Here is a 14,660-nt window from a genome sequence, read left to right as displayed (position 1 = left end):
TCTGCCAAGAATGAATTCCTGATTTGATCTAGTCCTTTGGTGTACTTCACTGTAATTTTAGTGTCTTGGCGCAGTGCACCTTCAAAAACATAACCAAGTCCTCATTCCCCAAAAAGGCAATGATAATAGGCATAATTTCTCATTTGTGTTGAGTATATACTGTAATTAGGTGTACTGTTTCATCAATGCCCAATGTCTGATTCTAATTAATTGACCGAAGTTCATGTTAAATTTTATTTTGTATTTTTTAATACACTCTAACATATTCATAATATATGTTTAACAATTATATCAATTTTGATTGCAATGAGATTCGAACCTAAGACCTTTTATATAAAAATCAGTGAATAAATTAACAATAATAAATATTTAACAGAATATTTCGTTAATAAAGTTTACAATGATGGATTGCAGGGATATTTAGAATAATATATATTATTATTCTAAATATCTATAGAATAATATATATTATTATTCTAAATATCTATAATATTTAGAATAATATATATGATATAATATAGGGTAAAAACTTTATTGGCTTTTATTAGGTTCATAGATGCATGGTAGATGTAAATTTGTAGATGTAGATGTAGATGATTATATATTAATGTCGTAAATTAACATTTCTTTAAAATATATATATATATATATATATATATATATATATATATTATTATTATAGGTTATAGTTAAAGAAATTTGGTCGCGGCAACCAACCATTCCCAATGAACTTTCGATCTTACCACTCCCAAATAATTATATTATTCAGTTAATTTGTCAGCTAGCACTTGGCTTAATTTGCACTTTGACTACTACATATTCGATGGTTTAACACTTTAACATAGTACTAGTAAATGGGATTAAATATGTGAATTAAAAACTTAACAACAGCATAAATTCAAAAATAATTTGTGTTACGATGGAGCGAATTATGATTTTAGTATTAAAAGATTATAAATTTGATTTTTGTTTGACGATGGAGTGAATTATGATTTTGGTATTAAAAGATTATAATTTTTTTTTTCAATACATTTTTTTGCCGTTTTTTAAAATATATTATGTAAAATAATTAAGTAAAATTGCATTTGTCGAGAAAAAACAAAACTTATTTTTATGAGAAAATTGTAAAGAGTACGTAGGGAGGTAAGATTTTTGAAGGAATACATAATGAAGCACGCTGCCACGCTGGTATAGGAAAGATGGAAAGTTGAGGTTGGTAAAAGTGCCATGGTCGGATTTACCTTGTCATTTCCATTTGTCCCATGTTGATACTCCTCAATTTAATTAACATTTTCATCATTACATTTTCATTTTCATTTTTTTACCCCTTTAATTACTCCTCTACCATGTTTTATTGTTCCTAAAAAATTGAATCCTTAACCCCAATTCAACCCCACGCTCCGATCGGACAGAGCATTTTGGATGATGTAAATCATGGTAACTCAGTTCGAGACTTGAGGAATGTGTCACCGTACTTAATTATGAAAAGTAATACATGAAAGATATTGGATTGATTTTAGGAGTCGTTTTCCTTATAATTTAAAGGATTATTTTCTTTATGTTTGAGGATATCAATTGGTAGATAGATGAGTTGTATATATACCTTGAAAAAATAATGTGTAAACCATTCAAAACCTTTTCCAGTGTACTCTAAGCAATAACAACATTCTATTTTTCCAAATGCCCTTAACAATATACTTTGTCTCTGATTAGTGGTGTTGGCTAATCGTCCACTTCTTTGATCGTCAAACTAACGTAACATTGGTGCCACATCTGATAATTTAAACAAAAGGTTTTGTATATAGACTATTCATAATGGAATTGACTCTAATCTCAAATTAAATGATGTGTTTAATCTTAATTAAAAATTTAAGCTGACATATGTGTGTATATATAGACATAATTTATGTTACACGTATAAGATTTAAATGTGTAACTTTATTTAAGGGGAACCGAGCTTCTCGTATTGGTATTCATGCTCGTTGAATTGGTTAATGGAGATTGATGAAAAGGGAGATGGAGCAGGCCGGCGTGAAATCAAGGCCGCCCTAATTCCTGTCATTTACTTTGTTGTCTCCACTAAGATGGTCAGTGCCCAGTAATGGAAGTTTTAGAAACCCCATTTCTGAGACATCAAAATGTATTTCTGGAAATTTTTTATATTAATTAATGACAAAAAGTAGTGATCAAATGCATGCATGACAGCGCCACACTACAACTACTTCATTTCAGTATTTCTGACAACCTAAGAATACTACAAAACTTCATATATATCGGATCGCAGTCTAATGTTATCTCTGCTTTTTTCCATTCTATCCAAGGTTACAGCGGAGCAGGAGCTTCCACTGCCGCCTACTGCCTACATATATATATTTGTCTAATCATAACTTCAATAATGCATAACATCTCAAATTTATCAGATAATTAAATTAATATTTCAAATTTAATTCATATTAAAAACTGTCTATTGATCTTTTTGATTTGAACCAATCAGTTATATATATGAGTGAGCAATATAGTCTGACTTATGTTATTATAATTTTTTATCAATTAGAATCATAATGTAAACTTCATCTAGGTATAGTATATACATTCTCTCTAGGTAAATTAAATGGATAATGCATAACCTCATCTCCATCATTATTGAAGGGGAATAGATTTTTAATTATATATATTACGCCTAAGTTTTATTAAATGTTAGATTTTTGTCAGTAAAATTAAATTAAACAAATTTGCAAAAATACATCGGAAGTGGTTCGGCGATGAGTAGTGCATACGGGATTAAGGGATTTGATCAAAGTAAAAATCACTTGCTTGTTTTGGAACTTTTTTTAAAATTTAAACCCAAGGTTTGACACACTAACTAATTCTTTTGTTTTGGTACTATAATGATTATTAAAGCTTACTTAGAAATGATAATGTGAGTGTCGATTTGGGATTAATCCAGGCTAATAAGTATAGGTCACATGGTATAGTATTTGGGTTGGAGCGACACATCCCGTACGTAGGGGCTATGAGAAATAGGCAAATCATGGTCCAGACAGTGTTGTGTGGACAATAATAAAAAATATATTTTTAATATACTAAATGTACATTATTTGTGTATTGAATGTACATTATAATAATATACACTCAGTACACAAATAGTGTATATCTCTTAAATACAATGTACATTTTTAATATACTAAAAGTACATTATTTTTGTATTGGATGTACATTATTTTACAGTATATAAAATATGATCCACACAATAATGATTGGCCAACAACTTCAAAAATTTCTCTTTCTCTCTTTATTTTACAACATTTATATTCTAGTCTAAAACAACCAAACCTAAAACTCTTTAAATTATGCTTAATATTTAAAAAGCGTTCACATTTTCCGCCGCTCAAAATTCTTTATAATAAGTTGTTCTAACTTAAGTTTATTTTAATTCTAAAATATTCAAATTGTAAAGAATTTTCAAAAATATATACAAGTCTATCCAACTCCTACCTTCCCCGACCCACTAGAATATAATTGTAACCCAATAACCCTTTCAGGACCTCCAATCAAGTCTAGGTCCATATTACTTTATATATATATATATATATATATATATATATATATATATTATAAAGACTTGTAGCTTAAAATTGTTACTCGTGACTTTACAATTGTACAAGTGGTTAGATTACCCACTGTCAATCCTATTGAGTTAGTATATTTTTAATTTTAAAGTATATATATATATATTTTTAAAATTTATAAATGAACACATAATATATAATTTAATACTTATATAAAATTAAAATTCTAAAAAGCTAAGCTAAGTATAAATTATAATTCATATATAAAGTTAAATAATTTTAAAAAGTTATTAATTAAAATCTTTTTAATAAATTATATTAAGTGAGTTTGGTCTAAGCCAATAGTCCACTTGACATCACTTTACTCAGAATTATTAGATAAATTGTTTTATTATTTTAGGGATATTTTAGTAGTTTTTTTTTTTTTTTTTTTTTTTGACATTTCTATGCTCATACTACTTTTGTTGATTGTAGTCCAAGTACAATGGTAAATAAGTTATGATTATCTATAATATGTTTGACTTTAAATTCTATTTTTTTTTTTTGAATGCTACTAGCTCTATTACATTGTAGTATCTGTAATACCTCCACTGAGGCTCGAACTCACAACCTTTCAAATGGAAGTCCAACCCGGGTACCATTGGACCACATACTTTAAATTCTATTTAATTTTACTTTCATTATGTTAGATTTAAATTTGCTATTAACCACCTAGCTTCTACTATAAGTCTATAATACCCTTTCGATTTACTTTGAACAAATTTGACCTACACTATAGTTAGACATACAAGATGAGGCCTCTCAACATGAATTGTCAACATCTTTAATTGCACTCTCTCGTTTAGAATGGTAACAATGATACCATCAAATTACAAGGTACCTTCCATTTAGAATTGTAATTTTTTTTTTTGGGTTTAAATTAAAAAATAAAAGTAAAAAAGATAAGATTGAAAATCACTAATTCAGAACCTTCCCAACTAAAGTTGTGTGCGAAGGTATTTTCGGGTGTCATTGTCTCATTGATAAAAAAGAATAAAATTTTTATCATGCAACTTTTTCAAAATTGAGCACTCATTATTGTATGATATTAGTCTTTTTTCTTCGACTTCAATTCATAAATATATCTAAAAAGAGCATTGAACGAGACAATAATTCTAACCAAGTTATTTGCGTTCTTGTCTTCATAATCACAAGGTTTCATGTTTGACTTCAACGAGACCAGTATATTAACTTTGTTGATTTAAATTGATCGATCAGTTATATGATCAATATAGACTGATTTACTTCCGTGTGATTCTTTATTGGGTAAAATCGCAAGGTAATGGTTATCCTATGCACACGACCCTCGGTTTAAAAAAAGAGCATTGGACACTAAATTTTTCCTGAAAGGGATGAATAAGCGGGTGAAGCATCACTCTCGTACCAGAATATTACGAATTCAATTCTTGCCAACACATTTGGTGTTCTTAATTAGTGCACACATAAGTAGTATTGCAAATTTTTCTCATTAAAAGGAGAAAAAAAAAAAAAAAAAAAAAAAAAAAAAGGCACTGGACAGATCAGAGAGGATTGATACTTGAAAGGAACGCAACATGGTAATGCTTATTTAGTAACCTCAGCTCATTACATGTCCACACATACAAACAATAATAATTGATGACATAAAGATAACCACTGCACCTTAGCTTACTTTCTCCTGTTGGGACCAACAGCGTGCAAGCAAGATTGAATTCTCCCTTTGGACATTAATGAAAAACACATTATGTTCCCATCACACACATTCCCTCCCACTGCGTAAGTACATTAAAATACATACAAACGCAAAGACAGACAAGAAAATTAAAGAGAAACAGGAAAAAGGTGAAATGGAGCTTTCATTTTTACACATACTTTTCTCAGCCCCTTCTGCAAATTAAACAGGTAGCGACAAATTGAAAAAGTTCATTGTGGCATGCATATATCAATTGTGGATGGCAACGCAAGAAACTATTGTGAAATAATTCAGCTGGACTTGAATGGGATTGCCCTGATTACCACTTGGTGGTATAGTGCTGCTAGTGCTGCCCCTACAAATGGTCCAACCCAGAATATCCACTGCACACACCACACTCAAATATGTTATAAAATGCCCTTCTTATTACCATCTATAAATAAAAAAATTAAAAATTTAAAGGCCAATTAAGACGACCATTGTCATTTGTTCTGGATAAAATTAGTGACAACCACTATCCGAGAGTGTGTAGAGAGTGAACGTACTCCACTTTGTGACCTTATATGGTACGAGAAGGTAAACAAGTTTAGGTTTTCCATTACTGACTAGCTCAATTCTGTCTTATGATCCTGACGGTCAAAGGATCATAAGTAAATGAGTTAAGGTTATTCATAGCTGACCAGTTCAAATCCGCTGTGTGACCCCAATCACCAAAGGATTGCAATAAGGTAAACCAGTTTAAGTTGTTCATAGTTAACTGGCTCAAATTAAGAAAATCAATAGATCGCTCCTACTAGAAGTCAAACTTGGAACCATATGATTATGAAACCAACTTGACTGGGGTTGTCTCAAAGTGTACCATATGCAAAAAGCACAAAGAAAACAGCAACAAAGTGGGGGAATGGAAACACTCACATGGTCATTCCATGCTTCATCCCTGTTGTAGATGATGGCTGCACCAAGGCTCCTAGCAGGGTTGATGCCAGTGCCAGTGATTGGGATAGTGGCCAAGTGCACCAAGAACACAGCGAACCCAATAGGCAAAGGTGCCAAAACCTAATCACAATCATAGTAATTATTACAAATTAAACCAATTACACTTCAATATGAGTATCCATGGATTAAATTAAATCTGGGTAAGTAGTTATAAGACTTACTGGGACATGAGAATCTCTAGCGTTGCGTTTGGCATCGGTGGCGGAGAAAACGGTGTAAACAAGAATGAAGGTGCCCACAATCTCGGCACCAAGGCCGTCACCCTTGGTGTAACCAGGGGCGACAACGTTGGCGCCGCCGCCCTTGCCGTTGTACACCGTCTTCCCGAAGCCTTTCACCACTCCGGCGCCGCAAATTGCCCCCAGACATTGCATCACCATGTAGAACACCGCCCTAGTCAACGACAACTTCCTCGCCAAGAACAACCCGAACGTCACCGCCGGATTTATGTGCCCCCCTACATACAAACATTCATAAACCATGCAAATTAAGTGAAGAAGATCTAATGTGATTGTAGGGTTCCGGCCTGATGAGCCAAATCCAGCATCCTGCCATTAAAATTACGCTGATTGGGAGCTAACTGCTTCCAAGTGTTGAGCATATAATATATATAAAAGTGCAATTCAACTATCAGCTTAGACTTTTAATTGAGATGGAGCACATGCTTCAATTTCAAGTATAAGTAAATAAAGTATTGTCTTGACTATAAATTATAATTTTAAAACGTTTGATCTTGATAATTGGTATCATACCTGAAATGCCAGCGGTGCAGTAAACGAGGGCGAAGATCATGCCGCCAAAAGCCCAGGCGATGCCCTGAATGCCGACGGTGGAGCATTTGGACTCCGACTTGACGACTCCCATGACGGTCAAAACGGTGATGTAGAGGAAAAGGAAGGTGGCCATAAACTCGGCGATTCCGGCACGGTAGAACGACCAAGACATCAACTCGCCTTCCTCGAACAGCGGCGCCGCCGGTGGCTCGCTGTAGTCCTTATCCTGCTGCGCCGCCGTGCCGATGGCTTGCCTCTCGGAGAACTTGTTAGCCCCCAAATTCACATCCTCCTCTCTGTGCTCCATTTTCTCCTCTCAAGTACCCAAACAAACTCGATCTCAATATGTTAGTATGTGAATGAATGAGTGAGTGAGTGAGTTCTTTGAGGGAGGAAGAAGGATGGTTATATACACATTCTTGGTGAACATTAATTAAGTTTAATAATGAATTATACGTTTAAGTAGTTCATTATCATGGTGGCCGCCGACCAGGAACGAATATATAATATGATGATGATTAGTTTTGGCTATGGCAATGAAGCTAATTAATGTTAGTGCTTATGAAAAATTCAATCCGTCTCAATGTGCATCCCTTTTTTTTTTTCCTTTATTTCATTCATGTTTCCAGTGAGATTCGAATCTCTACACGATCACATTCAGTCATGACATTAAGTTAAACAACAAACCACTAAGTTAAGTCCGGTGGGGTCTTTATACTCCATATTAGGTGTGATCTTCTGATTAATTTAAAAAACAAAATGAGTTACAGTTTTTGTTCATTTATTTTTCTTTATCCAATTAAATTTGTACATGTGACAGAAGTTATATTTAATGGAAATAGATAACTACATATATCATTTTGTTAATGTTAATGGTGTGTTAATGAAAGAGACGTCGGTTTTGGTCGTCCTAGCTGTTGGGACATGGATCCTTGCTGGCACAAGGAGGTCCATACAATTCTATAACGTTATCAATGTTGCTATTGTGTTTCTGATGATGTATAATTGTATAGTACTCTCCACCACCGCCCAACTTTGATTATGTGGTGGCGGTGGTGGTGGTGGAAATTTTGGACTTCAAATTTCGGCCATTGCCATTTTCAGGCTTTGTACATTTGTACCGAAAGGTTAAGTTATTTAAGAATACATTTTGTTGTAATGAAAAATCAAGATTTGTGGTTGGGAGCAAGAGAGGTTTGATTTTTCATAAAATAAGATCTCGAAATTAAATTTTGTAAATCAAATAATAGTGTTGAGTTTGAATGAATTACAACATGAAAATTGATCATTGAGACTCACCATGTGAGTGCTAGCGTGAGGCTCAGGGATCAGAATCTAATCAGTACACTCACGCTGGCACTACGTGAGTCTCATGATCAGAAACCAAAATGCGGATGAGCTCTTTCATATTACCTTCACGCTATCATTCTGCTCATTTTGTTTCTCTGTGTTTCCTCGGGTTCTTGCCTTATGCCCTAATTCCTCATTTTTTTGAAAATTAACCTCCGATCTTTTCATGCTTGCTTACACCATTACCCGATCTTTTCTTCCTTCCATAAAAAATACACCATATTGAGCATTATTCCACCTTCCTTTACCTACATTTGAGTCAAAAACAAACATAGATGAGCACAAATATATGCTATCATAAATAATCCAATTACTTATGCGCATCGTCATTTGGTCCTATCTGTTGAGTCATTGAGTTACCGTGATTTACATTCTCCCAAATATTCTGTCGAGTTGGGATGTGAGGGACCTTTGGAGTTGAGAATTCAACATTTTGGAAGAAGAAGAAAATCACACAAGAGGTTTATCAAGTAATTTTAAATTTAAGGGAAAATGACACTTTTTCCCCCTGAGTTATATACCTATAGCATTTTTTCCCCCTAAATTATTGAAGTGGCTGTTTTTCCCCCTGAAATGTTAAATGGACATATTTACCCTTAAACTAAATATTTAATTTATTTTTTTTCCAACAAATTATGACCATATTTTGGTTCAAACTAAACAAACACTATAGTAACCAAACCGAAATATTCCAATTACAATTTAGAATCGAAATTCGATATTTAGAGTTTATTAAAATCGTGAACCGGAACGGACGGTTCATGTTCCGAACTGAAAAAATAAAATACATTTATTGTTGAATTTAGACTATTTTAAAATAAAAAATAAAATTTTAAAATAAAGACGGTTCAAAATCGCGAATCAGATCCAGAACCACCGGTTCACGGTTCAAGATTCAATTTTTTTGATACATAATTTTAATAAATTGACATTTAAATATTGGGTTCTAGATCTGAATTATAACCGTAAATATTAATTCGATTACTTTAATATCCGATTCAATTCAAACCGAACCGTGGTCATCTCTACGTATACGCAATAATTTGTTGGAGTAATAAAATAAATAAAATATTTACTTTATGGGTATAAATGTCAATTTAATATATTAGGGGGAAAAGGCACCACTTTTAGAATAATTGAGGGGGCTAATGTGCTTACCTAAATAATTGAGGGGGGAAAAGTGCTATAAGTATATAACTCAGGGGTAAAAAGCGTCATTTTCCCTAAATTTAATATAAGCAAAGTTTAAGCAATTAAATAAAAGCTTCATCACTCTATTAATTATTGACAATTATTTTTTACATAAATTAAGACTTTCTTAATGACGGGCCAATAAACTAAATTATCATAGGACGGTGCCCGGTGGCAACAGAATACCTTATCTTTACTGTCGTGTTTTTTCTTTTCTTTTTTCTTTTTATTTTTTTTTCTTATGGATTTATAATTATCATTTGAGCAAATGATTGGTTTGGCCAATTAAGGATGGAATTTCCACACTGGAATATATATACATACGACAAATTACATATTTATAGTTTAATGAAGCATCGGATGTCTTCAATCACTGTACTGTTGGAGTAGTTGAATTGCTAGCTCACATAATTAATCATTTTTTTTAGGAATTAAGTAAACATATTTCATGAATTATTAGCTATGATAAGAAAACCACAGAACTGACGGAAATACAATCATCACAATATTGTCATCTTGACGGATTGCGCAGTTCTTGTGGATAGTTTTCGAGGCAGCAGGTCTTATCGTTCGTATCTTGGCATTGTTTTAGATTCATGTTTGCGTTTGTTTAATTCATTCCCAGTTCATTCAATTCAGTTTGTTCGCAGAGGCACCAATTTGGTAGCTCATGCCTTAGCTAAACATGTAAGGGCGGTTCACGAACGTTCAGTATGGACCGAGTCCCTACCATCTTTTATTCCTTTCGAGTTAAGTTAATGCAATATATGAAGTTTTTGGCTTTCAAAAAAGAAAACCACAGAACTATTTAGTATATATTCTCTGCTTTTTTATTAGTTATTTTATACCGATAAATGGTTAGTGTTTTATTAAGTATATAACTCACTTGTATATTCAAATAAACTCGACCACATATAAATATATAATCGCTCTATTTGGTAAAATAGTTCAGCCAATTTTGACTTGTTAGTTTGACCACGCTTAACTGTTTGACTTGGTTAAACAATCAATATAAGTGTTTGGTTAATCATCTTTTTCTAACAGCTTATTACTCTAAAAAGTTACAATTCAAAACGTTGTTCAAAGCAGTTTTTTCGATAAACTTTTAATAAAATTATTTGAATGTAATCAGCAATCGGCTAACAACTAATTACCAAACATCTTTCTACAATCAATCAATGCTATCAACTAGTCAAACTCCCTAACCCAATCAGCTAACAGCTATTTACCAAACCCACCATTAATATATATAAGTTAAAATATTATAGTATGAAACCGCTGGATTGTTTGCACGGAGGTGCTAGAGCAAATGAGCAATTCAATTGAATGAGAAGTTGACAATTTTGACATACATAATCATAAAACTTGGGTAAAACGCAAAGACAAATATATGTAACAGTGAGTACGTGGCAGGCAGAATCATATCATCACCATTTACAGTTTCTACTCTAAGCCCAGAGACTTCTGCACGCCATATCCTTTTAGTCCACATTTTCCACATTCTTTTAGTAATGGGAATACAAGGTACAGCAATCATGTTTACTATGACTTTAATGAGTCTCAATTTGAAATATGATCGAGTGTACATTTTTTAAAAATTATTTGTTTTTAGCGTTGTAAATAAGTTAATTATATTGATTAAAAGTTATGAAAAGAAATAATTAATACAAAATTGTTTACAATTTACAAAAGCACTTATAACCATTGATGGTAATTTACAACAGCTTGTTCAACACACTTTTCATTTAAAGAAAATCTAGGATTACCTAGCCAGAAAAGGACCAAATTAGATAAATCAATTTAAATTGTTCACAACTGACCAACTTAAACAAAAAAAATAAAAACTAATAAACAACTCCCACAAAGAGTCAAACTTAAATCCTTGTGGTTACCAAGCCAATCATTCGACCAACTTGTGAGATTATTCAACACATACTCCAAGTATAGAATGATAATGCTACAAATTTTATCAATTTTTAGATAGTTTTTCTACTTCAATCTAATCACTATAGACTCACCTTTTTTTAACTTTGTGCTAGTTACACCATGCTCAGAGCAGCATGAATTCTTGACAAGTGCACTATGAGCTGAGGTTGCTGGTGGTGATCTTCACTCTTCAGTGCTCTGTTGTGTCAAGAATTTAAAGTCTTGATATTATCACAAGACGAATTCGTACGAGAGCAGCTCTCCTCGCCGCCATTGCTCCATAGGAAATTGGCATACCGGGCTGCATAATATGGACTCCCAGGCTCAACAACTATCGCCTGTCGGTACATTTCTTCTGCCTCGCTCAAATCCTTCCTTACTGTCCACAAAAACGTCGCATACTGGCTGAGGACTTCAGCGTCGGGAGGCTCCACTTCCATGCCCCGTTTGAAACACTCCTCTGCCCTGTTAACATCCACCGTTAACAACCAAGCAATGTTGCACACTAATCGGTTGAGAACATAAAAATTTAACCATTCTGAATTGTCGAATTAAATGCACAAAAAATTGGAGAAACTGAGAAGTGGTTAAACATGAGTGTGTAACAGTAGAGTGTACTGTGAGTTACCTATCGTAATCCTGTGCAACAAGATGCAGAAACTGGGCGTAATTGCATAGTAGAAGCGTGTTATAAGGATCCTGAGACAGCATCAATTGGTAGAGAAAATCCATTTTGAAGTAGTCCACAAAGTGATCCGGTTCAATATCGGCTGAAAATGGTGAAACAAACATCTGCGTTACTTCACGATCAAGTCCCGCCTCCTCGAGACCTCGCATCTTTGCCACTTCGTCGACAATGGAGTTCCATAACTGTATGTCGGTTTCGTTCCTAAGTTCTTGATCAGCAAAAGCTGATGACTCCTCGGGAACCACATCGAGGTTTTTATTCAATCTGGAAACGGACTCGGCCTCCGCGATTTCGCAAGCACGCACTGATCCCAGTAATGAAGCATCAGCAACGGGAATGTTGAGGGATGTGGAATGTACACTGAAATTCGCTAAAAGGATCATAAGGTAAATCATTAATGCCGGTGTTCGTGAGAACACTTTCTGGAAGAGCCAAACGTACGAAGCACACATTTCTCGTTGAACTTTGGCAACAATCGCCTCCAAATCCTCATCGCACAACACCTCCCTCATCTGCAACGCATAGGTTTGCAGCTGCACAATGATGGACACCATCGAAGAGAAGGCCTTTTTCACCGAACAAGCAGCCGACTCCCCAAAATCCCTCACGCCCATCTCCCATTGCAGCTTCTTCTTTAGCATTCTCAAAGACAATGGAAGCCCAAAACTCTTAGCTTTCTGTTCAACATTCTCCCACATAATCAACTGCCTTTCAGGCCAATTTGGAGGGTCTGGATTAATTCCCAGCATCCCAGGCTCCAAGGGATCAAAATGCGAAGGAAATTTTGAATCTTTATTTCTACTACTTAAACCTAGACTCTTCTCATGTATTACACAACACCCTTTATCCTCTGCTAGCTCTATCTTTTCAGCTAATCTGTCCCTAAATTCAAACCCCTCTTCCCCAAAAACTCCATTAACATTTACACAACAAATTCTCTTAATTGCATCACCTCTCTGGAAACGTAACCTCAAGAAAGTTCTTGCTCTAACAGGATGGAGAGACACAGGTCCACAGACAATTTTGTAATCCATTTCACTATGATTTTTCGAGGAAAATGAGGTGGGTACTAAGGAACCGGAGATTTGGGGCATAACAACATAAGGACATTGCAAGAAGGGCGAGACAATTTTAAGCTTCATGTTTGCTTATACAAATTACAACCACAAAACAGAATACCAAAACAGGCAAAAGGCAGAAGCTGATGGTTTATATGCAGGAAAATGGTAAGCAGATTGAATTTGAAAGGGACATAGAAAGAGAAAAAAGAGACAGAAAGCCCGCTAAAAGGGGGCTTTATGTTTTCATATCAACCGAATCCTAAAAATAGCACAATCAACCTTAATCCAAGCCAAGAAAGCCCACTATGATTCATTTAACGATGTTCCAATTCTAGTTTCACGAGAAAACACAAATCTGTAGTAGGCAAAGAAGCAAACACCTGTCCGGCAACACATATTTATTAAAGACGAGGTAAAGTCTTCGCCTTTCCTGACCCAAAACGAAACCGGCGTCTGGGTATTCAACAACTGTTGAGAAAAGGCATTAAAAAACAGAAAAAAAAAAACTACCGGATTTCTTGAGCTGGCTGAGCAGTCGTGGGAGATGTTCGAAGCCAAAGACTAGGGTTTCTTCGAACAGTATGCAGAGAACGTAAAGATGGTATCTTTGCTCTTAGGCGTGGGATTTCCGGATTGTGTCGGGTTTGTTTGCAAATGAAAGGGGAAGGAATTTTAATGAAGGTGGAGTTTCATATTGGAGTTGCATGTGAGCTGGGGTGGTGACCTGCATGCCCACCACTTGGCAGCCTCTCCCTCTTTCTCGCTCGCTCAGTCCACCGCGATGTCGGTTGTGTAGTGTGCTATTTGGTCACGACTCGGTTCGGATGGAAGAGGGCCAAAACTTTCCGGATAAGATCGACATGGATATATATAGAAAGGGAGGGCAACAAATCATTTCGGAAATTGTCAACTCCAGGTCGCGCTACTGTTTCTCCATAGTTTAATAATGGAAAAATGGTCAAATAAGTCCTCAAACTTTACCAGGACTATGTGGTCCAATGGTACCTGGGTTGGACTTCCATTTGGAAGATTATGAGTTCAAGCCTCAGCGGAGGCGTTATTAGTTCTTTGTGTTTCAGTAGGTTGAGAAAGTATATGAACAGATACTACAATGTAATAGAGCCAGTAATTTTCAAAAAAAAAAAAAAGTCCTCAAACTTTAACTTAAAAGTCTATTAGACTCCTAAACTTTTTAAATGTGTAATTACACCCATCAACAATTCATTTAGGTGTAATGAAGCCCAAAAACAAATTAATTAATGACCTGTTCAGGTCACCTTCCGACGAAATTTTTGACAAAAAAAAAATGTCAGGTCACCTTCCGACGAAATTTTTGACAAAAAAAAAATGTGATCGACGACCTACTGGTGAAATTTCCGGAAAAAAAAAGTGATC

At 34.5% G+C, this 14,660-nt stretch overlaps 2 protein-coding genes across 2 annotated transcripts; both read right to left on the bottom strand.

The window, feature by feature from the left end:
* Positions 1-5,142: 5,142 nt before the first annotated feature.
* On the bottom strand, positions 5,143-7,518 carry LOC109148035 (aquaporin PIP1-2). Its single transcript, XM_019295755.1, has 4 exons — positions 7,029-7,518; positions 6,438-6,733; positions 6,196-6,336; positions 5,143-5,663 (listed from the first exon to the last, which is right to left on the bottom strand). The coding sequence occupies exons 1-4, from the start codon at positions 7,354-7,356 to the stop codon at positions 5,571-5,573; spliced, it is 858 nt and encodes a 285-aa protein (XP_019151300.1). The 5' UTR covers positions 7,357-7,518; the 3' UTR covers positions 5,143-5,570.
* A 3,754-nt stretch (positions 7,519-11,272) lies between these two features.
* LOC109148033 lies at positions 11,273-14,140 on the bottom strand. Its single transcript, XM_019295753.1, has 2 exons — positions 12,145-14,140; positions 11,273-11,981 (listed from the first exon to the last, which is right to left on the bottom strand). The coding sequence occupies exons 1-2, from the start codon at positions 13,344-13,346 to the stop codon at positions 11,723-11,725; spliced, it is 1,461 nt and encodes a 486-aa protein (XP_019151298.1). The 5' UTR covers positions 13,347-14,140; the 3' UTR covers positions 11,273-11,722.
* Between the last annotated feature and the right edge of the window lie 520 nt (positions 14,141-14,660).

Source organism: Ipomoea nil, unplaced genomic scaffold (genome assembly GCF_001879475.1).
Source record: "Ipomoea nil cultivar Tokyo-kokei standard unplaced genomic scaffold, Asagao_1.1 scaffold2036, whole genome shotgun sequence".
NCBI lineage: Eukaryota > Viridiplantae > Streptophyta > Magnoliopsida > Solanales > Convolvulaceae > Ipomoea > Ipomoea nil.
The sequence above is the reverse complement of the archived record's forward strand: the minus strand, read 5'-3'. Positions and strand labels throughout refer to the sequence as shown.